Source organism: Sarcophilus harrisii, chromosome 5 (assembly GCF_902635505.1).
Source record: "Sarcophilus harrisii chromosome 5, mSarHar1.11, whole genome shotgun sequence".
Lineage (NCBI taxonomy): Eukaryota > Metazoa > Chordata > Mammalia > Dasyuromorphia > Dasyuridae > Sarcophilus > Sarcophilus harrisii.
The window spans coordinates 275,847,447-275,874,295 of record NC_045430.1 but is presented as its reverse complement, the minus strand read 5'-3'; the positions used below and the strand labels follow the sequence as shown (position 1 = coordinate 275,874,295).

Below are 26,849 nucleotides of genomic sequence, written 5' to 3'. Positions count from 1 at the left end.
AAATATTTTTTAACATATGAATGTCCTTTTTTTTCTTTCTTTGATCTCTTTGTGCCCTAGTAGCTATGTTGCTGAATTAATGCACAAGTTAGTGGTTTTTGATCATATTTCCAAATTACTTTTCAAACTAGCTGAACCTATTCACCAACTCCACCAACAATGTATCAGTGTGTTCATTCAAACCTATGGTCTCATGCCCAAATGGGCATCTCCCATTACAAATGCCATCTGCTTGACCTTGGACAAGTAATTTCCCCTTTTTAGGCCCCTGTAAACCGAGGGGACTAAATGAGAAGGTCTCTAAGCTCCTACTAGCTCATAAGGAGGATCTAAGGATCTGAGTCTGTTCTGTAATGGAGCCCAGACAGAGATAACTTAACTTGCCCAGAGGGACACAGAGAAAGGAAGAGGAACATGAACTTGTGCCTTCCTCTCCCCACAACATTTTGCTGCCTCTCTGTCCTCAGAATCAGAGCACATTTAGATTATGGAGGATCCTCAATCTGACGATCCCATTTCACAGATGAAGGAGCAGAGAAGGAGTAAACTTAAGAAAGGATGGAATGGGCTTGGAAGCAAGTACTGGCCTTCACTGGTCAGAGGGAGTTCTCCTGCTTGGGGAGTACCAATGAAATCATGGTTTGGCTCCATTGCCTTGCCCATAGGAGAACAGGAAGACTTACTTAGCTTACAGCTTAGGATGCCACTTGTGAGAAAAACTCTTAAAATTAAAAGAAAAAAATACTCATCCTTTTCAGCATCCCAAGAAAGCCAAGTGCGAAACATCTACTACTATTCTTCCTTAACATATAAGCCATAGGCGCCTCCTCCAGGATGTCACATAGTCACACAGGATCAGGAACTGGGACAATGGACCAACTCCCTCCCATTTTACAGATAAGGAAACTGTGATCCACCACAACCATACAGACAGTAAAAAAAAAGTCCTCCTCTGACTCTAAACCCAATGGTGAAAAGATATGTTAAAGGCCCATTTTACAGACTGGAGTCAATATTGAATTGAAATAATCCATCAGTAACCACCAGAACGGAAGTTCTTTGTGATCTCTGTTATAAGGCTGCTAAATTGCTGTCTCCTCCTCTAGCTGAAACGTTCCTCTGATTAATTCCAATTGTTCCAATGTGTTTGGATCTCAGAATCTCTATATCATGTTCATTTTCTTCTCCTGAATCCTCTGGTGTTCCCTGCCCAGCTTGCTCCTAAATGGTTCAACTCAGTTGTTAAGGGCCCTGGGACCTCATCAACTACTCTATCCCCTCCAGTAGTATAGATGAATGAATGAATAAAAAAGTACTTAGAATCTAAGATGTGCCGAGCTATGAGTCATGTGCTACAGACAGAACTAGACAAGTAAGACAATTCCTTCCCTTAAAGAGCTCACATTCTAAGAGATGGAGCCAATGCACACAGGAGGGCTCTGTTGCAGGGCAGATGGCAAGGCCTCCATGTCCTTCAAATGCATCCTCTACAGACTCTCTGGGGGAGAGATCTGAAGGGAACTAGACCACCATCCCTGGGAAGAGGGGACTGGGCTTAAAGATTGCAATGATTTAGGGAGTCTGGATGGGGGACCCTACAACAAGCTTGGAAATGTTGGGGGGTCACAATAGAGAGATCGGTGACAGAATTTGAGGGATCTGCGAGAGGGAAGTTGACCCTGAGCGGCCCATCTTGGGCATGTGTAGCTGTGGCCCTCCATGGAGGATGGAGCATCTTCCCAGTGCCCTAAAGGCCTTCCTCAGATGTCTGACCATTCAGTATGGGTACCAGAGCAGCCCTCAGGCTGTCCATCTTTTATTCTTTGCCCTTGCTGTATCACCAGCCCATCTTCCCTTTTCCTCTTTTTACCCAAACTGCTACATCTGGCATATTGTAAAAAATTAAGCGAAGCACTTTGTAAAAACGTATTCAGTGAGTGACTAATTGAAGAAGGGAATCTTTCTGATACCATACATAACAATTCTCCAACACTTTTGTTCTCCTGCCAAGCCTATACTTTGGTTGTATTTGGTCATTCAACAAGCATTTATTAAGCACCTACCATACACCAGACACTATGCTAAGGTCAAAAATCCCTCGTCCCCACTTTCAAGGAACTCACATTCTCCAGGGAAGACAACATGTAAATAACATTGTACAAATAAGACACAAACAGGATAAACTTGAGGGAATCTTAGAGGAAAGGCCCTGAGGTTAGGGAGGACTGCAGAGGCTTACACCCAGTCCATCCAGATGTAGTCTCCCTTCAGTGTCTCAAATGCATACTGGGTGAGCCCCAAGATGAAGTCCCACAAATACTCTGAGCATTTGGGGATCTGGAGCCATTCTACACCTGCTGCACATAGCCAGGCTAGCTTCCTGGGGGTGGGGAGGGGCTTCACCCATCACTCTCTAGTTCCATCTACCTATCTTTGCACAAGCTGTTCCCTCTGTCCAGATGGCCCTCCCTCCTGATCTCCTCTCTTAGAATCCCTAATTTGGTTCTAGTCACCCCTTCTAAAGGAAGTCTCTGCTGATCTGCTCCCATCCTTGACCGGCTGACTGTACTCCTCACCCCCTTGCCAAAATCCCTTGATTTTGTCTGATCCTTAATAAATCTTGTGAATTCTATGTGGATGCTTTCTCCCCTTGTCTCTGTGAACAAAAATTGTTCCACTTTGGTTGTTGTACCAATAACCACAAAGTGCCTAGCACAGTAGGTACATAATAAATGTTTGTTGGTTAGGGGACATTCCTAGTGCCTACCACAGTGTTGGAATACAGAAGGTGCTCAATCAGTGCTTATTCACTGAGTTAGAGATTCCGTGGGGCTCCACAGACCAGGTTCCCGCCTTTTCCCTTCCTCTGTAGAGCTCATCAGGCTTTGCCCCTCCTCCAGTTTGTGTAAGCCTCCATAGTGGTTGTTACCCATAGAATCGAGGGTCCTGCCAGCACCAACAACCTGCTCAGAGGCTCCTCTGCAACAGTTCAGTTTCAAGAATTGGAAACTGGTCAATTATTCTCCTCCTCTGGAGATGGCAATTGGGATCATTACTCTCCCTGCCAGAGATGTGAGCCTGTCTTATTGAACAGACCAGCAAGGAGCCTCCCCTAATTCTCATCTTCCTCCCTTCCTGAGCAAAATCATTCCATGGTATCGATGGATTGAAAACAGGGGATGAGGGGAGAGAGGGGTTCTCCCTCAGCTCCTCCTTCCAAATCCAGCTCTCAAAGCACTGGACATTAAATTCTGGGATGGAAGAATTCCTTATCCCGTTTTTTCACGTCGCTGTGGAGCCTCACAAACAATATTTTTTAAAAAATACAAAGAAGAAAATGGTTATATTGTATCCCCAGCAAGACAGCTGGAACCCACACACACTGACAATCCCAAGACACCCTTCGGATCCCGCCTTCCGAGAGCCGTGGACAGAATGCCCCCTTGCCTCCGGTTTTAGCCACAGACAAACAATAGAAGTTTTGTTCGGATGCCCGATAGCTCAGGAAAACTCCCTTTTGGTTCTGTCCTTGGCCAACCTTGCTGACAAGTTCCCATTAGTGTATAATTATCACTGGGGTTCCTAATAACCGTACCGAGGCAGGGGGCACATCCTAGGCACACTTTAACAAGTGGATACACCCCTTATGACACTATTTCTGGATTATATCTCAAAACTCATATTCCTGAAATCCTCCTACCATAAGGAGAAACATCCCAAGCCTGCAATGGAACCTAAATAAACTCAGGTGGAGCATCCGGACATCAAGGACAGAAAGGCTTCCAAACCTTCTGAAACCCGTTCTCCCACGACAGCGACTTCAATTATTTTTATCAAAAAAGCTTCATGCAACATCCCCCATTGTATCCTACAGACGGCGCCCACTGGCCAGTGAAGGATACTCTCCCTCACCCTGATAGAATCAGCGGCAAACGCACCTCCTGCTGGAAAAAGCCCTCCCCGTCCCTTCTAACCCAGACCCCCAAGAAGCAGCCCTCTTACTTGCTCAGACTTCTCCTGCTCCTTTCTGTCCGTCTGTAGAAACTGGCAGTTTTCCCTGGCGAGTTTCTGGACGAGTTCGATTCGCCCGATGTCGTCCCTCTCCTGAAGTTTGCACATCACTCCTGCCTTGAGGGTTGGAGAAAGAGCGAAAATATACTTGAATCCACAATCCCAGGACATGGCCCTCCTCCCGGTGGAACGTTACAAGGAGCAGCTCATCTTTGGAGGGGCCGCGTGGCCTCAGATCATGGTTCCAGCCAATTTCTCGGGGCGCCCGCTGACCCAACGGCTGTCTAGATTGCCTTGGAGGGAGTGAAGGGCAAACCTGACTGCAGTCAACTGCTTCTCTGTGTGTGTCTGATATGCTAACGTTTGTTTGTTCCTGTCAGCCTGTTTCCTGTTACATAAGCAAAGCCTAGCAAGAGGTTAAAAACTCATGGGAAAGTTAGCCAGGAACCTCTCTGGCGCAAAAAAAAAAAAAAAAAAAAAATGAAACTATGAGGCAGGGTCCTAAAAATAACCCAGCTAATGCTCTCATTTCTATAGGGTTTCCACTACATGTGTAAAACATAGAGCTCATCAAAAATGATAAACTAATGATTCCCCTCATAACTGATAACTTGTCCTTGGAGACGAATGAAATTCTCCCATTTAATTATTTTTTTTCTTCCTGCGACACATTCAGAATAACAAATTTTCTTTAAAATGAGAAATTAAGTTGGGGACAGGATGGCAGCGTGGACAATGGGAGATGGAAAGCTTGGGTTTTTGGCCTGCCTCTGCCCCTTCCTCGCTGTGGGACCCTGGATAAGCCCCTGGCCCATTTAGGATCCCAGTCTCCTCTGCTATGGGTTAACAGGGTAAGGCTGAGTGACCTTGAGGATCCCTTTTTCCTCTAAATCTATGTCTCTGGGAACTAGATAAAAGCTGGAAAGGAGAAATTGGCAAAACACTTAAAAGATAACTTCTAAAAGACATGTGCGGTGTTTAATTAGTCCAAGGTGCATCCAGATCACCAGGGAAACCCAAGATTCTCACAAAATGTTTTGGGTCCAGGGCAAAAACGACAGACAAAATCCAGCTCAAGAGCTGGATTCTCCACTTCCCAGTGGATCCACAAGGACTGCACTCGATGTCGACTTACACTCCAGGCTTGGCCAGAGTAGCCGGAGTATTGTTCTCTCCACTACAATAGCAGTCACAGAACTGAGCTTCGTTACGTCAAGACCTGTTTCAGATGAAACATGTAGGAAGTTGGGGAGCTGGGGAGGGGGAGAATAAGCACACTGTGCTAGTAGCAAAGAATGGTACAAAAACTCGGGGTATTTCCTTGAGTTACTGCCTACAACCCTCTGCTTTAAGCAATCATGATAATATGGGAGATTGGACAATCCGGATTCTGTTTGGCTGCTTAACAGTGAGAGGACATTTCTCCTGCATGTTTAAGCAGATAAATGTCCTCTTAATACAATGGGAAAATCTAATAAACATGCATCTATTAAGCACCTACTATGTACCAGGCATGAAATTAGTTAGAAAATTGGGTTATATAATTATATATAACCTGGGTTATAAAAATAAAAAGGAAATAATCTATTTCCTTAGGGAGCTCACATTCTAAGGAAGGAGACAAAAATCAGGATGGCTTTTGTCATGGCTTTGGGTGATGGCCCAATGTCTGACCAAACTCTAAGCCCTCCACAGCGCCCATGTCTGCTTCAGCTGCCTTCGCCACCATTGGAACAAATGGCTCTCATCTGCCCATCCCATTGGGAGAAGTCCTCTCATGCTGGGGTGAACACCCCAATTCACTGAGGGGTTTGAGGCCCCTTGTTTACCCTCATCTTGATTTAGCCAGTCTGTGAAAAGTTTTACCAGAGGATGGTGGGTATTTAGAGAGAACCAGAGCCTTTGGAGTGAAAACCGTTCATCCACTTTTTGTGTCCACCTTCACCCAACTCTCACCTATAGCTCCAAGAAGCTGCAGCATGGGCAGCAGCCAATCTCCCATAAAATTGGCACACATGGAGAGACTTACACGAACTGATGCTGAGTGAAATGAGCAGGACCAGGAGATCATTATATACTTCAACAACAATACTAGATGATGACCAGTTCTGATGGATCAGGCCATCCTCAGCAACGAGATCAACCAAATCATTTCTAATGGAGCAGTAATGAACTGAACTAGCTATACCCAGAAAAAGAACTCTGGGAGATGACTAAAAACCATTACATTGAATTCCCAATCCCTATATTTATGCACACATGCATTTTTGATTTCCTTCACAAGCTAATTGTACAATAATTCAGAGTCTGATTCTTTTTGTACAGCAAAATAATGTTTTGGTCATGTATACTTATTGTGCATCTAAGTTATATTTTAATATATTTAACATCTACTGGTCATCCTGCCATTTAGGGGAGGGGGTGGGGGGGTAAGAGGTGAAAAATTGGAACAAGAGGTTTGGCAATTGTTAATGCTGTAAAGTTACCCATGTATATATCCTGTAAATAAAAGGCTATTAAAAAAATAAAATAATAATAAAAAAATAAAATAAAATAAATAAAATTGGCACACAGTAGGTGCTTAATAAATGTTTATATTGACTGACTCAGTTTCTTTATCTATAAACTGGGGCTAATAATACTTGTTGTGCCAGCATAAGGCTCATATTAGACAGTGTGTGTTAGATGCTTTACAAACCTTAAAAGGCTAATTCAATAAGTCATCCTAATGACCAAAGTACTGCACAATATCTAAAATGTAAGGGATTTCTTTTCTTTCCATTTGGTTCAGAGACCACTTTTTTTTTCCTGTATTGTTGATTCAAGACATAGATCCTGATGGTCTCATTCAAGGAAAGCCCCATTCAGCAGCTGCTCCAAGTACTCTGAGTAACAAGTATATAGTTCTTCCTTTAAATAAACTCACATAATGCAAATTCAACTCTATGTAAAGCATTCTGAAAGAAATCTACATATCAAGTAAAATACCCATGTTAACTTTACTATACAGTATATAGATGTACATATATATGTCTATCTCTGTTTGTCTCTCTGTTTTTTTGACTGTCTCTGTCTCTCTGTCTTCCCCTTTCTCCTCCCCTCTCTTTCTCTATTTCTTCTCTAGGGGTGGGGGGAAGGAGGGGAATATTTGGAACACGAGATTTTGCAAAGGTCAATGTTGAAAAATTCTCCATGCATGTTTTGAAAATAAAAAGCTTTAATAAAAAAAATTTCTTCTCTGTCCCAATACTTGGCAGTTTCCTGACTCCTACCACCAAAGACATAGCCCTAAAATATCTACAAAACCCTCCAAGTGAAAACCAAAGAACTGATGATCAGGGAGACTACCACTGCAGATGAAGACAGAGCTTGACCTGCAGCACCTTTAAAGACCTTTGCCCCCTTCCACCCTGTTGTATCTTCCTCAGCTCCCATGTGTCCTTGAATCTCATGCCGGCCCTCTCCCTCCATGGGTCCACAGCCCATCTTCTCCCCATCTGTGGGCAATTTCACATTATATGGTCCACTTACATAAAGTAAGAACTGCCTGTATTTTCTATCTGATTATATCTTGGAAGCTGAGCAATAATGGTGCTCAACTATAATAAAAAACCATAGCTACATCATAGGCAGGGACAGGTCAAGGTGTTGACCTGATCTATAAAACTAAGGAGATTTGGAGGCTGGTTTTCTTATGTCCTTACCAGGATTACCATGAGACAAGACGGCTTGAGATAGAAAGACTTGGATTCAAATCTTGCTCCTGCAACTTACTAACCCAGTGACCCTAACTATCCCATTTCACTTTCATCTGTAAAAAGAATACAGGATTTCCTGTAATACCGACCTCACAGGGTTGAAAAAAAGATGATTATAAAGATCTCTGGGAACTTTAGACCAGAATACAATGGGAAGTCAGGATATGATCACTATGATGGTTATTAAGATGTTGATAGGCACACATTCCCATTAGGGCCCTGGGCCCTGGCTTTTTAGAAGTGGAGAATGGATTATCACCATTTCCAGTCAAGTTTCCCTTACACATAAAATCCATTTTTATGGTGACTGACCAAGATCAACAGAGTCACGCAGAGCTCTGCACGCCGCAAAGTCGATGGTCTCCCATACCATCCCAGGCTCAAACCCGGGATTTTGTTTCCCCGGCTCAATTTATGAACCAACAACGCTCAGCAGAGATTGATAGTGGTAGGGATTTTATGAAGCATCCTTTCCTCAGGCCAAGGGGCTCAAGGTCAGACTTGGGATAAACAGGATTATTAGTTATACTGTGGAGGGGGTAGAAGGCCTGTGTGTCTGGGATGTTTGGGTTTTATAGCCTTTAGGAAACAACTTCTCATTTGATGTGGTTACAATTCGAATTATAGCATTTGCTTTCATTCCAAAATGCATTTTGTGTGTGTCTACCTGGAGACAAGGAAACACTTGATGAATCCAGTGGAAAAAAGTAAATACCATTACTTTTTAAAATGAGCTTCCACACGTTTAAACTGCTATGTCAGCTGCTATTCTGAGAGCTCGATATTTTCATAATTAAAGGAAGAAAATTGCGCACCTGATTTTCTGATTTCGGCAGTAGCATTAACTTTACAAAATGCAATTTTGCATGGTGATTAGCTCAAAAGTTCTCATTCCATAACCACCAGGCTTGCAGGGAAGGCAGGTCGTGCTAGCTCCCGGATTCCCTAGGGATCTTTCAGGCTTAGATCGGCATCCGTATGTCTGGGAAGACGGAGGGATGCAGGAAGCATAACCAGATGTTCTCCTGGGGTCTATTCGAGGGCTATAATTTAGTGACTTAATTCCAGAAACTCACGACTTCATTAATTCACTTTGCTGGCCATGTTACTATTCAGTTCCTGCAATAACCACAGGAAACCAGGAACCAGAGTTCTGTCATCCTGGTCTATTTAATTTATTGATATGAAACTGATTGTGAATAATTTACTGAATGCTGATGAACCAGAAGACTCAGAGAGTAATGGTGAGACTGTCAAAAAAGCACCTTTTTCAGATTCTCTGAAAAGAGAGGAATAACGTTATGCTTTGAATTTTACTTAAAAATGTCTTCTATCTCAGCATATGATTTTCTACCTCTGTGTCTTTCTATGGGCTGATCCTTACGTTTGAAATGTAAAATTCTTTAATTTCCTTCAAGGTTGAGCTCATGTGTCACCTCCTTCAAGGAGGTGTCTTGGTTCCTCCTTTTACATCTTTTGTGTGAGACCATTGAGTGGTGCAGTGGATGGAGCTGCACTAAATTCAAATCTGGATACTGACTAGCCATGGGATACTGACTAGCCATGGGATACTAACCTAATCACTGTAACTTCTGTTTGCCTCTATTTCCTCATCTGTAAAATGAGCTTAATAATAACACCTAAATCTTAGAGTTGTTGTACAGATATAATGAAATCATATTTGCAAAGTGTTCTGTAAATTAAAGAACTAGGGAAATGTTTGAGATTAATATGATTATTTACCTATCCATGGATTTGTTTTTCTTCCCATAGAATGGATGCTCTGTAGAAGCAGGGACTGATACATGTCTATTTCTGCATCCCATTTTTACCTGTCTTTTTATCCTCAGAGCTTAGCCCAGTGCCCAATACATATTACACATATGATAAATATTGGTTGACTTGATTTTTATCTCCAGGGCCTAGCCTAGCGCCGCTCATATAGTCTGTGCTTAATAAATGTTGGCTGACTTGAATAGACTCCAGAGCGGTTAATGTGATTTTCCCTAGAGCGGTCCCTTCTCTATGGCAATGAAATGTTGCCTTCCATTCTGATTACAATAAATGTGTCCCCATCTTTTTGTTGCAAGATGAGACTTTGAGTCCATCAATCAACAACCAAGAAGTTGTTATGAATTATCGACTATTGTGCTTGGGACTGTGCTAAGTACTATGAATATAAACAGAAAAATTGGGGCCAAAGGGCAGTATGTGACATCTACATATATAAGCATATTCAAAATAGACATAACAGCATCATGGAGGGAGGCGTGTTAGCAATGGCTCCATCAGGAAATGTGAGATTCTCCAGGGAAAGAATTAAACAATGAGAAATGACTAATCTCCTAGGGAGGAAAGGTCAACTGCCTCTTATGTACAAAAGCACCCTTTGCTTTAATTTTATGTTCAACTTCAAAAAAAAAAAGATGCTTCAAAATCCTTTTTTTTATAAAATACCAAGTTAAGTCAACCTAATATGAGCAAGAGCCATCAAAGGGACACCAACGGGGGCTCCTAAGGCCATCTCCCCTCCTGATCTAACTTTTGGTGAGCCTCCATCGGCTGCTACTTCTGAAATTTACAAGATAATGTTCTGTCACTTTAAAAAGGAAATCCCCAAGGTGGATTTTTTTAAGAGTGGGGAGCTGTATTTTTATTTATTCAAGTAGCAAATAATAATAAGAAAAAATAATAGGTAGTGACTCACGTTTCTAGTGGGACATAAGATTTGTAAAATGCTTTGCTTATGACAGCTCTGTGAGGGAGATAGTGTAATTATTACTAGCCCCCCAGCTTGTGGAGGGGAAAGTGAGGTTGTGAGAAGTGATGGGAATTGCCTCTGAACAGAGATGTTAAGTATTCTGGAAGATCTTTGAATCTGGTCTCTGGAGGCAGGTCAAGCATTCTATCTACCGAGCCACCCTGCCTCTCCATGGAGTGGGGATGAAAGGATGCTCAGTTTCTCCTTAAGAAAGACTCTACATTTTGGTGAACTTGAAAGATACACATTCAATTTATCTTATTATTATATATTATATAAGACTACATTATATTATTATGTAATATATAATTGTAATATATGTAATATATAATAATTATACATATATTATATAATATATAATTGTAATATATATTATATTATTATTTCTCTTATCATAAAATGCCAAATGGACACCATGAAAATACTGATAGTGATCATTCCCTGGGACAAAATCATTTGTGTTTGAGAGTCACTGAAAACCAAATACATACTTGGGCAAAGTAGGTAATGGAGAGATTAACTATTAAGGAAAGTGAACAGCAAGGAAAGGACATGTTAGTACGTATGAGTAAGGATGATGATGATAATAACCTTTCCATGTTCACAGAGAGGTTTGCGAAGCATTTTCCATGGGTTATTAGATTTGATCTTCATAATAATCCTGGAAGGCAGATGCTATTATTCTGCTCATTTTCCACATAAGGAAACTGAGGCTAAGAATCTGATTTTCTTGAGGTTGCCCAGCTGAGTATTCACACCCAGTTCTTCCTACTCTATGTCCGACTCCATGTCCCACTCTATTACCCAGACTCCTAGATGGACTCGAAGCCATCGGAACCTCCCTCTAACACCATCCTTGCTGGATTGTCCTTGAGCTTTAGAACTCAGGCTTTGAGAGGCCATTGAGGTCAGTCCCTTTGTTTCCACAGAGGAGGAAGCTGAGCCTCAGGGATTTTGTGACTTGCCCAAAATCACAATTAGCAGGACAACACGGTCCTGAAAAATACATTTTGCTTGTGACTGTTTTTTCCTGGGTGGCCGTGGCCAGAGAATTCATCGGTTGGTTTATTGGGTCTGAGCAGTCTTTGTACTTAGCTTAATTGAGTCTCAGACAACTGAATCAGCAGGTTATTGGGAACATATAAAGAACCTGCTCAGCCTAGAACAACCTCCTACAGCCTATGCTCCCCTGGTTGACCTTGGAGAGCACAGGCTGGCTCCATGGGGCTCACGTAGCAAGAATGGGAATTACCAGGGGCCGTACTGGTACCCACAAAATAGAACAAAGCCTCTGGGCAGAGCCCCAGAAGTTGTATAGATGCCCTGAATGGCTCAGAATAGGGGAACCCCATTCTGTCATGTTTCAGGGGAGTCCCAAATCAAAGATCACCCATTCACTGATGTATCTGATGAGACAAACCTGTTTTTGGGTAGGAAATAAGTGTGCTCTTAACACCAAATTCCCATTTCCAGAATAATTTTATTCCTAATAGATTCTGTCTCTGTGACTCAGCAAACCCATGGGTTGTGGTGTATCCTGGTAGGAGAAGTTCACATATAGATAACTTTTGTGAAATCAGAGGCCCTTCATGTACTGACAGCCCGATATAATGAAAATGTGGAAATGGAGGAATGTATGAAGAAAGTAATTTGCAAGCTCAACCTTTCATTCAAGGGTGAACTGAAAGATGAAAGCCAGTATGGCCTGATGGACTTGGAGGCAGCCTTGGAAATAAGGGTCCTAGGCCCAAGTTCTGTTTTGATGTAATCTAATTGTGTGACCATGAGCCAGGTGCTCAGGACTCCTGGCAGCTCTTCCAGATGATATGCTGTACACACATTACCCATGGACGTCAGTGAAGTGAGTGTCCACGCTGGGAGTTCCCTTCATGGATAAAAACCACAGGTCCATAATCCCCGCCTCACTAAACATGTCAGAGTTGGAGATGCCAGTTATTGTCTAAGTGGGAAACAACCTCAAAAAAGCATTTTTCTAGAAACGACATCCCAGCACCCACTAAGAAGACTCGATCAAGCTCCTTCTTGATGATATCCCCTACTTGTGGCAAATAAAGGAAAGAAAACTGACCACGGTATGCATCTTTAAAGGGCATATTTTTGGCCTAAAGTGAACAACTGTTCGATCTAAGCCATTTTTCCTGCTGCAAGAATATTTGGGGCTTAGCCGCATCCACCCCGGGCTGGATTTACTCTCTTCATGTCGGAAATGTCATCGAAATGTCATGGCTACATCTGCCAGAGGGACTCGACTCAGCATTCCAGCTTGGTGCCCTTCTCTTATCCCATCTCTGACACGAAGGTTAAAGATTTGATTCCCAGCAATATGGTTTTATTTACTCAAAATAAGGGTGAGAGATCGATATCGCTTAGTAATACCCCCATCCCAAGCGAAGCCCTCCCAGAGCCCAGGATAGGGGAAGGGCAGCTTATCACTTAAGGCCATCCTTGGAACTTCCCATACCTGGGAGTCGGAGAGCCTGTCATCTTCAGACACCGCTGTTGGCGCATTCTCACTCTCTTCATCTTGATCGAGAGCTAAAACAATAAACAGAGGGGGTGCTCAGAAGGGAATATACAAGTCAGATAGGTTTGGGGGGGAAGGGAGGGTTTGGAAAGCGTCTCTTTTCTGCCAGCCCAATTCTGGGGAATAATATTTTGAAAGGCAATATTACCACAACTGTTTTGTCTCTGGGAGATCAGTGGTCATGGAAAAAGAAGAAGTCAGCATGCAGCCCTCATCCCCATTTCAACAAAGCCTGAGTCAACAAGATGATTTCAGTAATTGGTTGGGGAGAAGGGAAAAACAAGAGATTGTTTTCAGGGGCATGGGGATGACAGTGTATGAATGCTGAATTCCTCAATCAGCAACTTTTTTAATACCTAGATTTTAAAAAAATAAATTTTATTAATTTTTTAACATCCACATATCTCTTCCTTTATAATTAAAAAAAGGGGAGGAAAAAAAAAACTTTCAGCAAAACTGGAAAAGGTCATAATATGTAGTGTTCCACATCCATAGTTTCCCAGTTCTGCAAAGAAGCAAGAAGAGGGTTACTTCTCTCCTTTCTTTGGGGGCAAGCTTGGCCAGGATAATCTTACAGTGTTCGGTTCTGAAAGTTTTGTTGTTGGGGGATTCCCAACTGGTTTTTCTTGCTTCACTTTCCATTAGTTTATCTAAATTTTCCCAAACTTCTCTGTATCCATCATATTCATTTTTTCTTATGGTAGAGTAATATCTCCTTACAGTGACATACCAGTTTGTTGAACCAGGAAGCATTGACTTTGTTTCTAGTTCTTTGCTACAAAAGGGGCTGCCCATGGCATTTGGGGACCTGTGGGGACTTGCTTTTTGTCCCTGATCTTCTTGAAGTTCAGGCATCTCTGGGTTATTTTGATCATGCTATCTGCAGAATTGCTTTATTCCTAATTCCAGCCCCTTCTAGGTCTCAGCAGAATCCCCAGGAGCAGCCTCTCGAGGATGTCCCTTCTCCATTCTAATCCAAACCTTTCTGGCGGCGTATCTGTGTGATGATGACGAGAATCACTTCTCAGAACCCCAGCCTGGGCCAATTCAAGAGGAGCTCACCAGCAGAAGGTGGGTCCCACCACAAAAAATTATCTTGGAAATGGGCATTCCCAAAGACCATCTATGAAGACTCAACTCAAATCTCCCCTTCTGGAAGGGGTCCTTGTCCGTCTTCCTACCTGCTGGTACTGACCCTCTGAGACTATTTCCCATCTACTCCCTGTATATTTTTAAATTATTTATACTGCTGCCCCCATTAGAGTGTGATCTCCTTGAAGGCAAGAAATATACTTTTTCCTCTGGGTATCCCCAGATTTAGGACACAGTTAAGTGCTTACCAAATGCTTATTGGTCTCCTTTTCAGCTTTAGAGTTAGGATTCTGCTCTACACTCTTATAAATTCTCAGCCCTTGCAATATTCCACTGTCCCCAACATGTGGGGACTGGAAGACAAGGAGCCATCATGAGAATACTGTTGGAAGGCAGTAAAGAGCTCAGGTTCACGAAATCCCCCGGATCCCAATGGCCTCTCTCCCCGGGCTATTTGCTGGCCTAATCTCCCTGCTTTAGCAAAGTGCTTTCCTTTAGAAAAAGGAAGGGGAGATTGTGTGAGCAAATTCCTGGGATCCTGCATCATTCTCCCCGCTGAGCCCCAGAAGGCCAGATAGGAGCAGTCGGGGCAGGCCGGCTTTGTCCTATTTGCAGCCAACAGGTTTGTTCGTGTCTCCACAACGCCTCTAACCAGGGACTTCCTGAAGTGAGGGCCACCTGGAGGGATGGGAGCCTAAAAAACCAAGCCTATTTCCTTGGAAAACTGGGGCGGGGGAAGTGCTAAGTACAGGGGAACAAATGCCACTGAAGAGCATATAAAAGCGCTGTGCCAGGGGGTTCACTGGAAGTGGGGGCAGGATACAAGCCTATTTCAAGCCAGATTTTAAAAAGATATTATTGAAAACATGCTCCATGTGGTGGGCCCTGACTGCCTAGACCTACACCGGGAGTCGCTCCTGGGACTCTGGGAAGATCACATCCTGTTTCTATACCAAATTCTCATTGAGGTGAACCCGATTTTCAGTTTAAATCAAAGTTAGCAAGACCAGATCTAGGACTCCAAAAACCTGCAATCTCCTCCATACCTGGCTATCTTATAATTGGGCTCCAGGCTTGTCATCTCTGGGCTCTCAGCCCGCAGGCTCAGAGGGACAAGAGGGTGGGCCCGGGCAGAGCCTGGCACAAAGTAAGCACTATAGAAAGGGTAGTTATTGTCCTTATGAGCAGAAAAATAATAGTAGTTTCCTCCCAGGTTTATCGTGAGGATCAAATGCGATAAGGATCATAAACCACCTAGCACAGGGCCTTGCACATAGTAGGTGCTATATAAATGTTAATTATTATTTTTGTCCCTTCTCAGAATAATGTTAAGTGAATATGAAATTACATGGGATTACAAGGAAACTGATTATCGTAAAATATTGTCAAAATATTTTTAAAAAAACCAATAGGTTAAGGATCCCTCCTTTAAGGTGTGCAAAATGCTTTACATATATTAATTATTCATTCTCATACCGATACTATAATAATTATTTCCCCATTTTACAAATGGGTAAACTGAGGTTCAGGAAGGAGAAAATGGTCACAGAGCTAGTAAATGCTAAGAACCAAAACCTGTCCTGTCAATATTCCACATGAGCGATGGGTTCTCTGGATGATAGATCATTTTAAGATTAAGCCTCCTATATTTCCAGCCTGAGAGGGGAGGTGCATAGGTGACTGCCATCAAGGTGGGCCTCTTGCCACCCCACACTATGGCAGCCTCTGTTTGCCTGTAAAATCGAGGATGAATTCTCTTGTACTTTCCATTGAGAACCTGCCTATGGCCTCCCCTCTGTCCCTATAATCACCTGTGTGAGACATATGGACTCTTGTCCCTTCCAGGCAAACTCATCCTCGGCCATGACTATGAAAATACGGACCTGGGTCAGCGGCCTGCTATATTCCACTTATTCCCATGTAATGTCTTCTATACCCTTTGGGCTATTTATTATTTAAATTGTGTCAAGACTACAAAGGGCAGGCCCTTTATATAAACCCCCCTCCACCCTGGTTTTCCAGGGAGCTCCCAAGTGGCTGTGGATCTCGCTGAGCAAGTAATTTGTGGCCCCTCTTTGGCAGGCAGCGGGGCACAGTGCACGGATCACAGCACTTGCAATCAGAAGGGTCTGGATTCTAATCGTTTCATGCAATTCTGTGACCTGGGTCAAGTTCATCTGGAAAATGGGGAGAAGAGCAGAACTTCCCTTAAAGGCTTCCTTTAAGAACTTAAAGAACTTCCCTTAAAGGCATTAGGAACCATGAAAGGGCACACCAGGAAGGGGCTCTTCCAGCTGTAAATCAGCATCTTGGCAGCTCTCTAGGTACATGTATATTCTCCTATTTCTGGTCCACTAGGAATAGGGAAAGGCATCTTTTTTGGCGTTGGTTAAATCAGAATAATTTTTTTAAGTCTGTACATTACAGATGAATTCCTGATCATCTGTGCTTCAGTTTTCCCATTTGTAAAATGAGGAAATAATTATCTCCTTTATAGGGTTGTTGTAGGAAATAAATAATTAATGCATGTAAATTATTTTGTATACCTTAAAGCAGAGGTTCTTAATCTATTGTTTTTTTTAAATATTCTGAAAATTATATTTTACCATAATTGGTTTCCTTTATAATCTTATGCATTCTATGGAGTCACTTCCTAATGCCCATGGTAGTCCCTCATAAGACAGAGAGGAGTCAGAGCCCTTCTATCTCGCATCCTCTATAAATCAAAACAATAAAAAAATTCCCTGTCAAACCCACTGTCCTGATCTGGACACATGGCTCCTCACACCCAACAGCCCCAGCCACGGGACCAACAGGAGGCCACAACTGGTTCCTCTTTCTAAAGAAGCAGAAGTCAGCCTGGAGAGATAAAGGGGCTCCCCCTGACATGGCACAGAGAGGGCCCCTCAAGGGCCTGGCAGGCTTTCTATCCCTAACCTCAGCATCTCTACAAAGAAATCACACTTCTCATTGGGAATGCGTAATTAAGAGCGTTTTCTTGGAAAAGACAAAGAAACATTACTGTAAGAATATAAGAATATAGCTTAGCAAGTGGTTCTCGTGTCCCACCGGGGGAAAGGAAATGAATAATCCCAGGCTTCGAAGGATTTATGAACAGCCTCATAAACTTATACACATAAAACAAATCTACAGCTTTGGCAAGGACCACAAAGGGTGACACCCTTGTGACCTTTTTCCCCCATTTCAATGAATTTCAAGTCATAAACTATAAAGAAGAAGCAATTTCCCACTTCGGGAGAGTTTCCCATTATGTTGGCTTTGGCCAGTGTTGGGAGGGGGTATTCTTTCACAATTGGGTCTGTTTAGTTTATTGTTCTAAGCTGCCAGAGCAAGGGTGGGACCCTGGGATTGTTTCCTTGAACATGACATGTCCAAAAAACCTGCAAAAGCTGGTCTGGTGCCGAGACCCAGGACCCTCCTGTGAGGCAATGCAAGCCAAGAGCTTTTCTCCTTCACAGAGAAAAGAAATGAGGAGTGACTTTTAAACGAAAAGAAACCTGGTCATATATACCAACAGCCCCCCAAAAATCGCCTTTATTCTTGTCTTTTTAAAAATATCTCACCCAATCATAATATAGTGGAGATCTGAGCTGTGAGAATTAGCTTAGAAAATTAAGAAGGCTGCGGGACCTACTGGTGAGCAACTTAACCTTGCTGTAGAATCAAATGCCTCCGAATTCTGGTCCTATAACGGCTCGGCACAGTGGCAGGCACACGGTAAGTGTACGCTCTTTTTATCTGCCCAAAATTACAATGTTTGTATGGGTAGAAAGCTTCTTACTCCCACAGTCCCCCAAGTGATTTAATCACGCGTCAAAACTTGAAAGGAAAAAAAGGGTGAGAGGAAAGAAAGAATTAAAGGATGTCAATGGGCTCTACTTAAACAGTGTTCAAATAAGTACATTTTAAATGAGCTCCCAAAAGTTAAAGGTTTATGGGATCATAATATCACATATAGATACAATGAGAGAGACAGAGGCAAGAGACAGAAAAAGGCAGTAAGAGAAAGAGGCAGAGATAGAGATAGAGAAAAAGAGGCAGAGACAGACAGAGACAGAGAGAGAGACAGAGAAACAGAGAGAGGCAGAGACAGAGACACAAAGAGACAGAGAAATACAGAGACAGAGAGAGACAGAGATAGAGAAAAAGTCACAGAGAAACACACAGAGAGATGGAGAGATGGAGAGACAGAGAGACAGTAAGAGAAAGACAAAGAGAAAGAGAGTGAAAGAGATAGACAGAGAGAGAGAGAGAGTGAAAGAGATAGACAGAGAGAGAGAGAGAGAGAGAGAGAAACAGAGAGAGACAGAGAGAGACAGAGACAGATTAATTTTTGTTCCAACCAAACCCTATTTTCCCAGTTTATAATCATCCCAGGAAATTCACTCTGCTCCAAAGCTTGATAGACAGAACAGGCAGCATGGCAGACACAAGAGTTCTCTTTGGGGTGAACAGCCAGCACAGAAAAGGAGGGAAAGCTCTGTCCATCTGGTCCCCTCATGTCTATTTTCTGTACAAAGAACAAACAGGGATGAGGCAGAGGTGGGGAGAAGGGGGAGCTCAGAGATGGCCCCAAAACAAAGGACACTGGGGAGTTAAAAGTGAAGATGCTTAATTTGCTCACAGTCGGTGCTCAGAGTTCAAAGAATTTCCAAGCAGATGAAAAAGGCCTTGCTTTCTCCTTATTGTTGTTCTGTCATTTCAGTCGTGGCCAACTCTCTGCGCCCCCTTTGGGGGTTTTCTTAGCAAAAATACAAGAGGGGCTCGCCCTTTCCTTCACCAGCTCATTTGACAGATGAGGAAACTGAGGCAAACAGGGTAAAGTGATTTGTCCAGGGTCACACAGCTGAGAAGTATCTGAGGCTGGCTTACGGCACGCCTTGAGGCAATGGCCGTCTTTGTGAGCTTGTGCTCCCACCATCTGGCCCAGTGCTTGGCACAGGGTGAGCACTTAAAGCTTCCTGAGACAGCTGGTGGTACAGGGGGCAGGGCTCTGGACCTGGGGAGGGGGAGATCTGAGTCCAAATCCGGCCTCAGACCTAACTAGCTACATGATCATGGGCAACTCCCTTAACCTCAATAAAGCGACACGTGTACCAATGGGGGAGTGATCCCCCACCCACACCCAAGTAGCTCCCACCCACACCCAAGAGACCCCCACCCCCTGAAGCCTAGGAGGGACCCAATGGGCCAACTCCTCCAACCTGGCAACTCTTTTCCTTCTGGTAAGAAAGATAAACTTGTCCCGGTGCGTTCTGGGCCAGCCAGACTGGAACAATAACACAAAGAGGTGTGAACTTCCTCAATTGGTCTCAGAAGGTCATAAAGTGAATGTCCATTATGAAAGGTTTCAGTCACCAAGCCAAGATGTTAAGCACTTTTTGGGGGAAAGGACAGGCTGCCCCACCCATCATTGCTCAGACCCCAGCCCAGCCCAGAGGACCAGGAAATGGCCCTGGCTCGGCCCCAGTTAACTGGGTTCCTGGCTCAGCCCCTTTCCTGTTCTTACTGGTTCAAACCAGCTCCTAAAATGAAATATCTTGAAGATTATACTTTTCCCCCAGAAAAATCACTCATTGTGGCTGCTGAGGCCAGCCTGGATGTCCCCAAAATAAAATATAGCCATAATTCTTGTCATTTTCTTCAGTATTTATCGCCTCTGGGACAAACAGGTTTTCAAATGTTCTTATTTATTCTGCAAATGTTCTCGTGAGAAAAGCCTCGAGGTCAACTCTGGGAGGCCAGGGCCTGGCCCAGCATGGCACACTGAGTCAGGGACAGAGCAAAGGGCAATACTGCTGCCCCCCACCCCGATTCTCCCCCCTCAAATCGGGCCAAATGATGGAGCTTTTCATATTCCCCACAGACTTGTGACATCACATCTACCGTTATTTGTTATGACCCCAGTCTGCCCAGATTCTGCCTCCCGGGTTCATGACATCAAAGCATTTATGCTGGAAAAGACTTTGAGACGCTCTTGTTCAGCCCCTCCTTTGAGGCCCAGAGCAAGAAAAATCACCTTCCCAAAGTCCCATAAGGTACTAAACCCAAGATCTGGATTTGAACTCAGACCTTCAGACTGCAAAGCATTCTTAAAATCCCCACGCCATTAAAAGAATTATTCTGTGAGCTGCCAAGTGTATTTTAGTTCCACTAAAGTGAAATGACCAACTGTATTTTTCATAATTTTAATTTTGAATAGTGTGAATTGGAATACACGGGACCATTCCCGGGAGGGATTCTGTCATTGAACTAATGGAGACCTCAGTGTACAGATGCTGAGACTGAAAATAAAAATGTCCCCTCCCCTGTGGCCAAGCAGGAGAGGGACCTCCCTCCCTCCCCTTGGGCAAGAGTCCCAGTGGTGAGGGAGATGAAAAGCAGACCCCTCTGCTGGGCATTTCTTTCCAGCCCGGATCATCCCTCCTTTCTCAAGGACCCCAAGCCCCCGACTCCAGCCCCTCCTTTAAACAGAAACCTGGAGAGAGTGTTCTGAAAATCCCCAAGTAAGGGGATAAGGCACAGAGGCAGCGTTTGAACTCACTTCCTCTGACTCCAAAATCTGTGTTCCTTAAATTGTGCACCTGGAACTTCTCCACATCTCCTCAGGCATCCAAAGCTCCAGCCAGATGGGTCTTTTTGCTGTCTCCTAGTTACTCCATCTCCCTCCTAGGGCCTCCAGGCCTTGGACTGTCCTCCGTCCTCCTTCCTGCTCAGGGACCACTTCTTTTTGCCCCCTGGCCCCCCAGCACTTTTCCCAGCACTGACTCCCTCTCCCCCATCATATCACATTTCCTCTGCATCTGTCTCAAATAACTCTCCCTTCTACTCCTGTATCTTCCCGGGAGAATGGCAGCTCCTGAGCAGGGACTGTTAATTTTGTGCCTCATTTTGTCATTGATGGCATCCTTGGAGCCTGGCACAGTGCCCGGGCATTTGGCCACGCTCAAGCCAGGTGCTTAGTGAGGTTAAGTGCACTATTGGCTCCTTCCCCGAAGTGCCCCACCTGGTAAGTCCTGCCGTGATCTATACTCTGAGAGGCTCCTCTACCAGAGTGAGTGAATGAATGAATGGACAAATGAATGAATGAATGCACATGTATTAAGTCTATACTATATGTCAGACACTGTGCTGAGTAAAAGAAATACAAGTTCAAGAGTGACATGGCCCCCCCTTTCATGGGACTGATGTTCCAGCTGAGGGCTGGGTTAAGTCACCCAGGAATGGCGAGTGGAATGTGCCCTATGGGGCAATCCACTGTCAGTCTGCCGGAAAGAATGATAACCTTTCCCAGATTGTTCCCAGACCAAGAGCCAGAAGGGGTAGCAACAGGGAGGATGGCAAGATGTGGAGGAGGGATGCACTGGAAGCATCATCCGGGATTAGCCAGATGGTGAGCTTGCCCCCCTCACAGCCGATGGAGTTCAGCCCAGGAGGGAGCTCCAAGTCGGAGGATTAGCTCTGCCGAAGTGGGAGGCTTTGGCCTGGACCAGATGGACGGCCTTTGATAACCTGAGAGAAAACTTTGGAGACTTCAAAACTTATTTTATCTCTTTTCACCAATAACTTCTAGTAACAAATCCACAAAGGCATATTTATGGGGAAAACAAAAGGCAGGGAGTCAACAAGCTCAGCTCTCTTTAGTTTGATCTTTGTTTGCTGAATGACTTAAGTAGAAACCAGTATTTAATTCATCCTTGGGGAGTAAACCTCACTTATCCCATCAGTAAAAATGGGATGATAAGGAAAAGGATCCCACAATGGCTCTGAGCTCTGAGACAAAAAAATCTTTCTTTTTTACTCATCAAAAAAGCAGCAACCAAGCCCCGGTCTCTATGCGGAGCCATCTCTCTTTTGAAAGCATCTGCCAGGGGAAAAAGCCCAAATGAGAGACGATGAAAGAATAACGGACTTTAGCAGAATTTCTCCTTGAGAATCACGCTAGCCCCATGCGGACGGTTGAGTGGAATTTTCTAATCTTTGTTGCAAGGGAGAAGGCCCTGCAGAGAGTGGGGGGAGGATATACTGGAAATGAAGGCGCTGGTGAAACAAATCAACATCTCCAAAAAGACTTGGCCCGGCCGGTGTTGCCTTCGTTCCCCAAAGAAGCTCCCTGGTTGTCTGGTCTTGGAGGCAGCATCTCAGGCTCAGCCCCTCCGGTCACCTGCACCTCTTTCCTGATTGGTCACATGGACCGAATCTGGAGGAAGTACAGAGCACATGGCGCTCACACAGAGCAGGAACGAGGCCCGTCTCTGGGCAGCAGAGGAAGCTGGGGCTCCTGAGAGATGGGGGTGAGATGGGGGCAAAGGTGGGAATGGAAAGGGGGCCATGAGCAGACCTGTGGGAATGGAGCAGAGAGTAGCAACGGGGAGGGCCAGGAAACAAGGCTGGAAAAGGAAGGAGGAGCTGGATTGTGGGAGCTGGAAATGGGTCCCTCAGGACTTCACTTTTCCCTTGAGGCAGGAGGAACCAGCCAAGATTTGGGGGTGGGGAGAGTAAAGGGTGACAGGGTCAGATCTGTGCATTAGGAAGATTAACATGGCAGAGCGCCAAGGCCAGAAGCAGGGCTAGAGCAGGGAGACTCCCCAGAAGCCCTGGGGAAATGCCCCTAGACCCAGGGGATAGAGTTCCTAGAAGCCCCAAGTAGGGGGGGCAGTAGGGGCCTTAACTCGGATGCTACTGCTGTGAGTGAGAAAAGGGGGGGGGGAGCAACAGACAACATCAAGACGGAGCCCAAAGGTCAGTTCCACCTGCACCCCGAGAGCAGGAAGCTGCACCCGGAGCCTCAGCTCTCCAAGTGAGTGTTGGGAACAAATTTCACTTTGTCCCTCCTAAACATGAGACTTTTATTCAATTTCCTCGACTACACCCGGCATCTGGTTTCTGATGAGCCCCTCACTAATAATTCACAGTCTGGCTGGTGGAGCTGGCTCCCCAACCCCCCAGCACCCCAAGGAGTAAATTAGATCAACGGGGATTGAGTGAGCCTAAGTTAGCACAGACTCTATCCTCCCCCAAGTGCCCTCCACATTCCCCTTTCCCAGACTCCCAGGCAGCAATGGTGGCCCCCACCCCGCCAGAAACACTCTGCCTCAGGCTGAGCCCAGCCCACATCGGCTGCCACAATCAGCTCATTAAAGAAACAAAGGCAAACCGGAAATCGTTAAGGAAGAGGCTTCTGATTGCATTAGGGACTTCTGATCTGGAGGCTGGCACACGCAGGGGCACAGGGGCACACAAGCAGGAGGGGAAGCCAGGAAGTCCCAGGAGGCATGGCATGGTATGGCATGAGGAGCTCACTCTTGTACCGGCTCTCTGTATGTGTCTCTGTCTCTGTGTGTGTGTTTGTCTGTCTCACTCTCTCTGTGTCTGTCTCTGCCTCTGTGTGTGTCACTGTCTCTGTTTCCTATCTCTGTCTCTGTGTGTATTGCATCTTTGACTCTGGCTCTCTGACTATCTCTCTCTGTCTCTCTGTGTATGTCTTTGTTTCTGTATCCCTGTCTCTGTGTGTGTCACTGTCTCTCTCTCTGTCTCTGTTTCTGTGTGTGTATGTCTCTGTCTCTGTCTCTCTGTCTATCTGTCTCTGTGTCTGTCTCTGTTTCTGTGTGTATATGTCTCTGTCTCTCTCTGTCTCTCTCTCTGTCTCTGTCTCTTTCTCTGTCTCTGTGTCTCTGTGTCTGTCTCTGTGTCTGTCTCTGTTTCTTTGTGTGTTTGTCTCTGTCTCTGTCTCACACACACACATTAAGAACCCGTTACATGCTCTGACGCTCACCTCTCTGGCAGGAAAAGGATCATTAGCTTCCATTTGACCTTGGGGACAGACACAGAGCCGGCAGCTCGGGGCCCCCCGGCCCCCCCAGCCCCCACGCAGCAGATCCGGGCCCAGAGCCGGGCACTGGCAGCCATTTGCAGCCCCCTCCTCATTCTCCTCAGCCCCCAAAGAAAATGCACAGACTATGTTTCCTTATCTTCAGCAACGCTCCTGGGGCCCGGCGGCGGGCGGCCACCCTCAGACGGGCAGAGATGCGCCTTGCTCCACTTCCCGCTCCTAAGGGATGGGGGCTCCCAGTATCTCCCAGGGGATCACTGACTTAGGAGCACTGGGGACCTTCAAGGTCACAGAGAGCAACTCTTGGATTTCATGGGGAGGGAAATCCGGGACTCCCCCAGTCACAGAGGACTTGGCGGCCGAGCCAAACGCCCTCGAATCCCAAGTCCTCCCCAAGGTGGTACAAAGAGCAAACTTGTAAATACTGCGGCTGGTGCGGGCTTGGGCCCAGAAGCCTGGGTCCCACGATCACGAGAAATCTCAGCAACCCTTCAGACTCAGAGCAGTACTTGTTAACAGCCGGATGCTGCTTAAGCCACAATGTCTCGAGCTTTGCTTTCCCATGCTCTTTCTTTCCATTGTGGCTCCATCAGCTTCCAATACCTACAGCTGTCCCAGGCTGGAAGAGCTCTTCTCACCAAAGATCCCGCCCTTTCCTATGACTTCTTAGCTCCTCCAGAGCCTCCAAGTGCGGGGGCCAACCCTAGTCACACTTTCTTTCCCAGTTGGGAGAACTTCTCCCCCTCTCTTTCCCTGGGAGCCCCCTTCCTCCAGCTGAAGGCTGGGATATGCTCCCCAACACTTAGCACAGTGCCTTGTGGAGGCAAGTTGGAAATCTGTTGACTTGGCTGGATCTGAGCTCCTACAAAGGGTCTCTCCTCACCCAACAGTCATCACTCCCCCCTTCTTGAAGCTAATTTACATGATTTTTATTCATTTTTAGTCCTCTGTGTGCTCATCAGAGCCCGCCCCACCCTCATATAGAAAATCCTTGAGAGAAGGAGGAGATTTGCTTGTCTTTTTATTCCCAGTCCCTAGGCCAGGCCCTGGTACACTGCAGGCCCCTAATGAACGGCTGTCAAATTGAATTGAAACACAAATATTGAATACTCTCATTTTACAAATGTCAAAGAAGGCTCTCATAGAATTCCCAGAAGCAAATGGAAGTCAGAGATAATCGAATGTCCCTATTAGTGGCCATTTCTTCTGCTGATCCTTTGCCAACTCACTGGCCTCCAGTGGATGATGGGATGTTATTCCACCTTCGCCTCATCATTTCCTAAATTTCCCATAATCCTGAAGACTCAGTCCCCAGGTCTGGAGCCTCATCAGCTACACAGACAACTGCGAGAGGGTTTCTGGGTTAGAGCATACCCGGGAACCACGGCTGATCATTTGGACTTAATGTCTCTAATTATAATAAACGGAGTCATGGGATTGGAGAGGGAGGGCTGGGAGGCAAGCGCGATTTTTGCCCCAGTGGGAGCGTGAAGGGAAATTGAGAGAACATCTGCTCCATCGTCACCAATTACTCCTGCGCGTGGCCTGTCCTGTTTCTTTCTCATTTGCAAAACATCAAATTTAAAATGAATAAAATGTCAGATTCGAGTTGTATCCAAGTCCCCAGCCTCAAAATGATCTTCATGACTTAAAAAACAAAAACAAACAAAACAAAAAATAAACAAAGCAAACCACCAAAAAAGAGATGGAGCCAGTAGATTGTAGTTGAGCAAAATCATGGAAGGGTGAAGATGGGGCTTGTTCCACAGAGATACAGGAAGGAGTGAGAGGAGATGGGCTGGATGGGGAACTACCGGAAGGAGCTGTTCCCCAAAGGAAGGGAGGTTGTTTGCTGTAAACAACTGTTCTGGTGGGAAGCAATGTTGGCGATTCATGAGAAGTCAAGTATCTGGAGTCATCCATTACAAGTCAGGAAGATTTGGGACTAGGAGGATGGGGAAAACTTCCCAATATCCCAGGCTTTTGAGGTGCAGTAGGAGAGCACAAGGTTGTCTCTTTCACTGGACAAGTTCCTTTAACCTTCAGGACTTTGCAAACCCAAACAAAAACTATTATAATATCTGTTATTATTTATTATTATTATTATTATGTCGAGTCACCCCTCCTGTTAAAATTCTAATTTTAAAATAATTAGACACCACGCTCTGATCATCTAAAACCCTTCAGCACAGACAGCACAAGTCCTGACAACAACCCCCACTTCCAATGTCATCTTGTATTTTCACAATAACATTCAGGCTGACTCCAGGCTGCCAATGAGACCTTGAGAAGGAGGCTCAGTAAATCCTCTCATCCTGAAACACCAAAAGGGAGGAGGAAACTCAAGATAAGGATGATTTACCGGCGTGAGAACCTCCTGGCTGCTCCTTCCTCTCCAAAGTGGCCTCCCGGACATTGGGAGAATCCAGTCCAATCTCACCCTCCTGAGACTGACCTCCTAAATTCTCCTCAACATGACTTCTGGGTTTAAAGGGCCAAATTTTAAAGAAAAGGCAGGTTCAAAGACAAACTAAGTTATTTGACTGGAATATTTAAAAAATCATTCCCTTCAAAATGAGCAACAAAAATCCATGAAATACATGAAAGGATTTGAGTTTGGGGGTTTGGAATATTTTTCCAGCTCCTTTATATGGCAGTAGGAACATTCATTCTTCAAAATAATAAAACATTCTTGGAATAGACTAAGACAAGAGAGTCAGTGTGATGTAGGGGATTGAGAGACGTCCATACTGACTGGGTGAACTTAGCCAAGTCTCCTAATTTCCCAACATCCCAGGGAATCTCCGAGATTGTCAGTTGCAGCAAAAT

At 44.8% G+C, this 26,849-nt stretch overlaps 1 protein-coding gene across 1 annotated transcript in view; it reads right to left on the bottom strand.

Moving 5' to 3' along the window:
• RAPGEF5 (Rap guanine nucleotide exchange factor 5) overlaps positions 1-26,849 on the bottom strand; it is a 227,159-nt gene that overhangs the window by 107,452 nt on the left and 92,858 nt on the right. Inside the window, exons 8-9 of the mRNA XM_031940640.1 lie at positions 13,013-13,086; positions 4,003-4,128 (exon numbers count right to left, since the gene is read on the bottom strand). Of these exons, the coding sequence (XP_031796500.1) occupies positions 4,003-4,128; positions 13,013-13,086 (200 nt within the window). The remainder of the gene's footprint in view (positions 1-4,002; positions 4,129-13,012; positions 13,087-26,849) is intronic.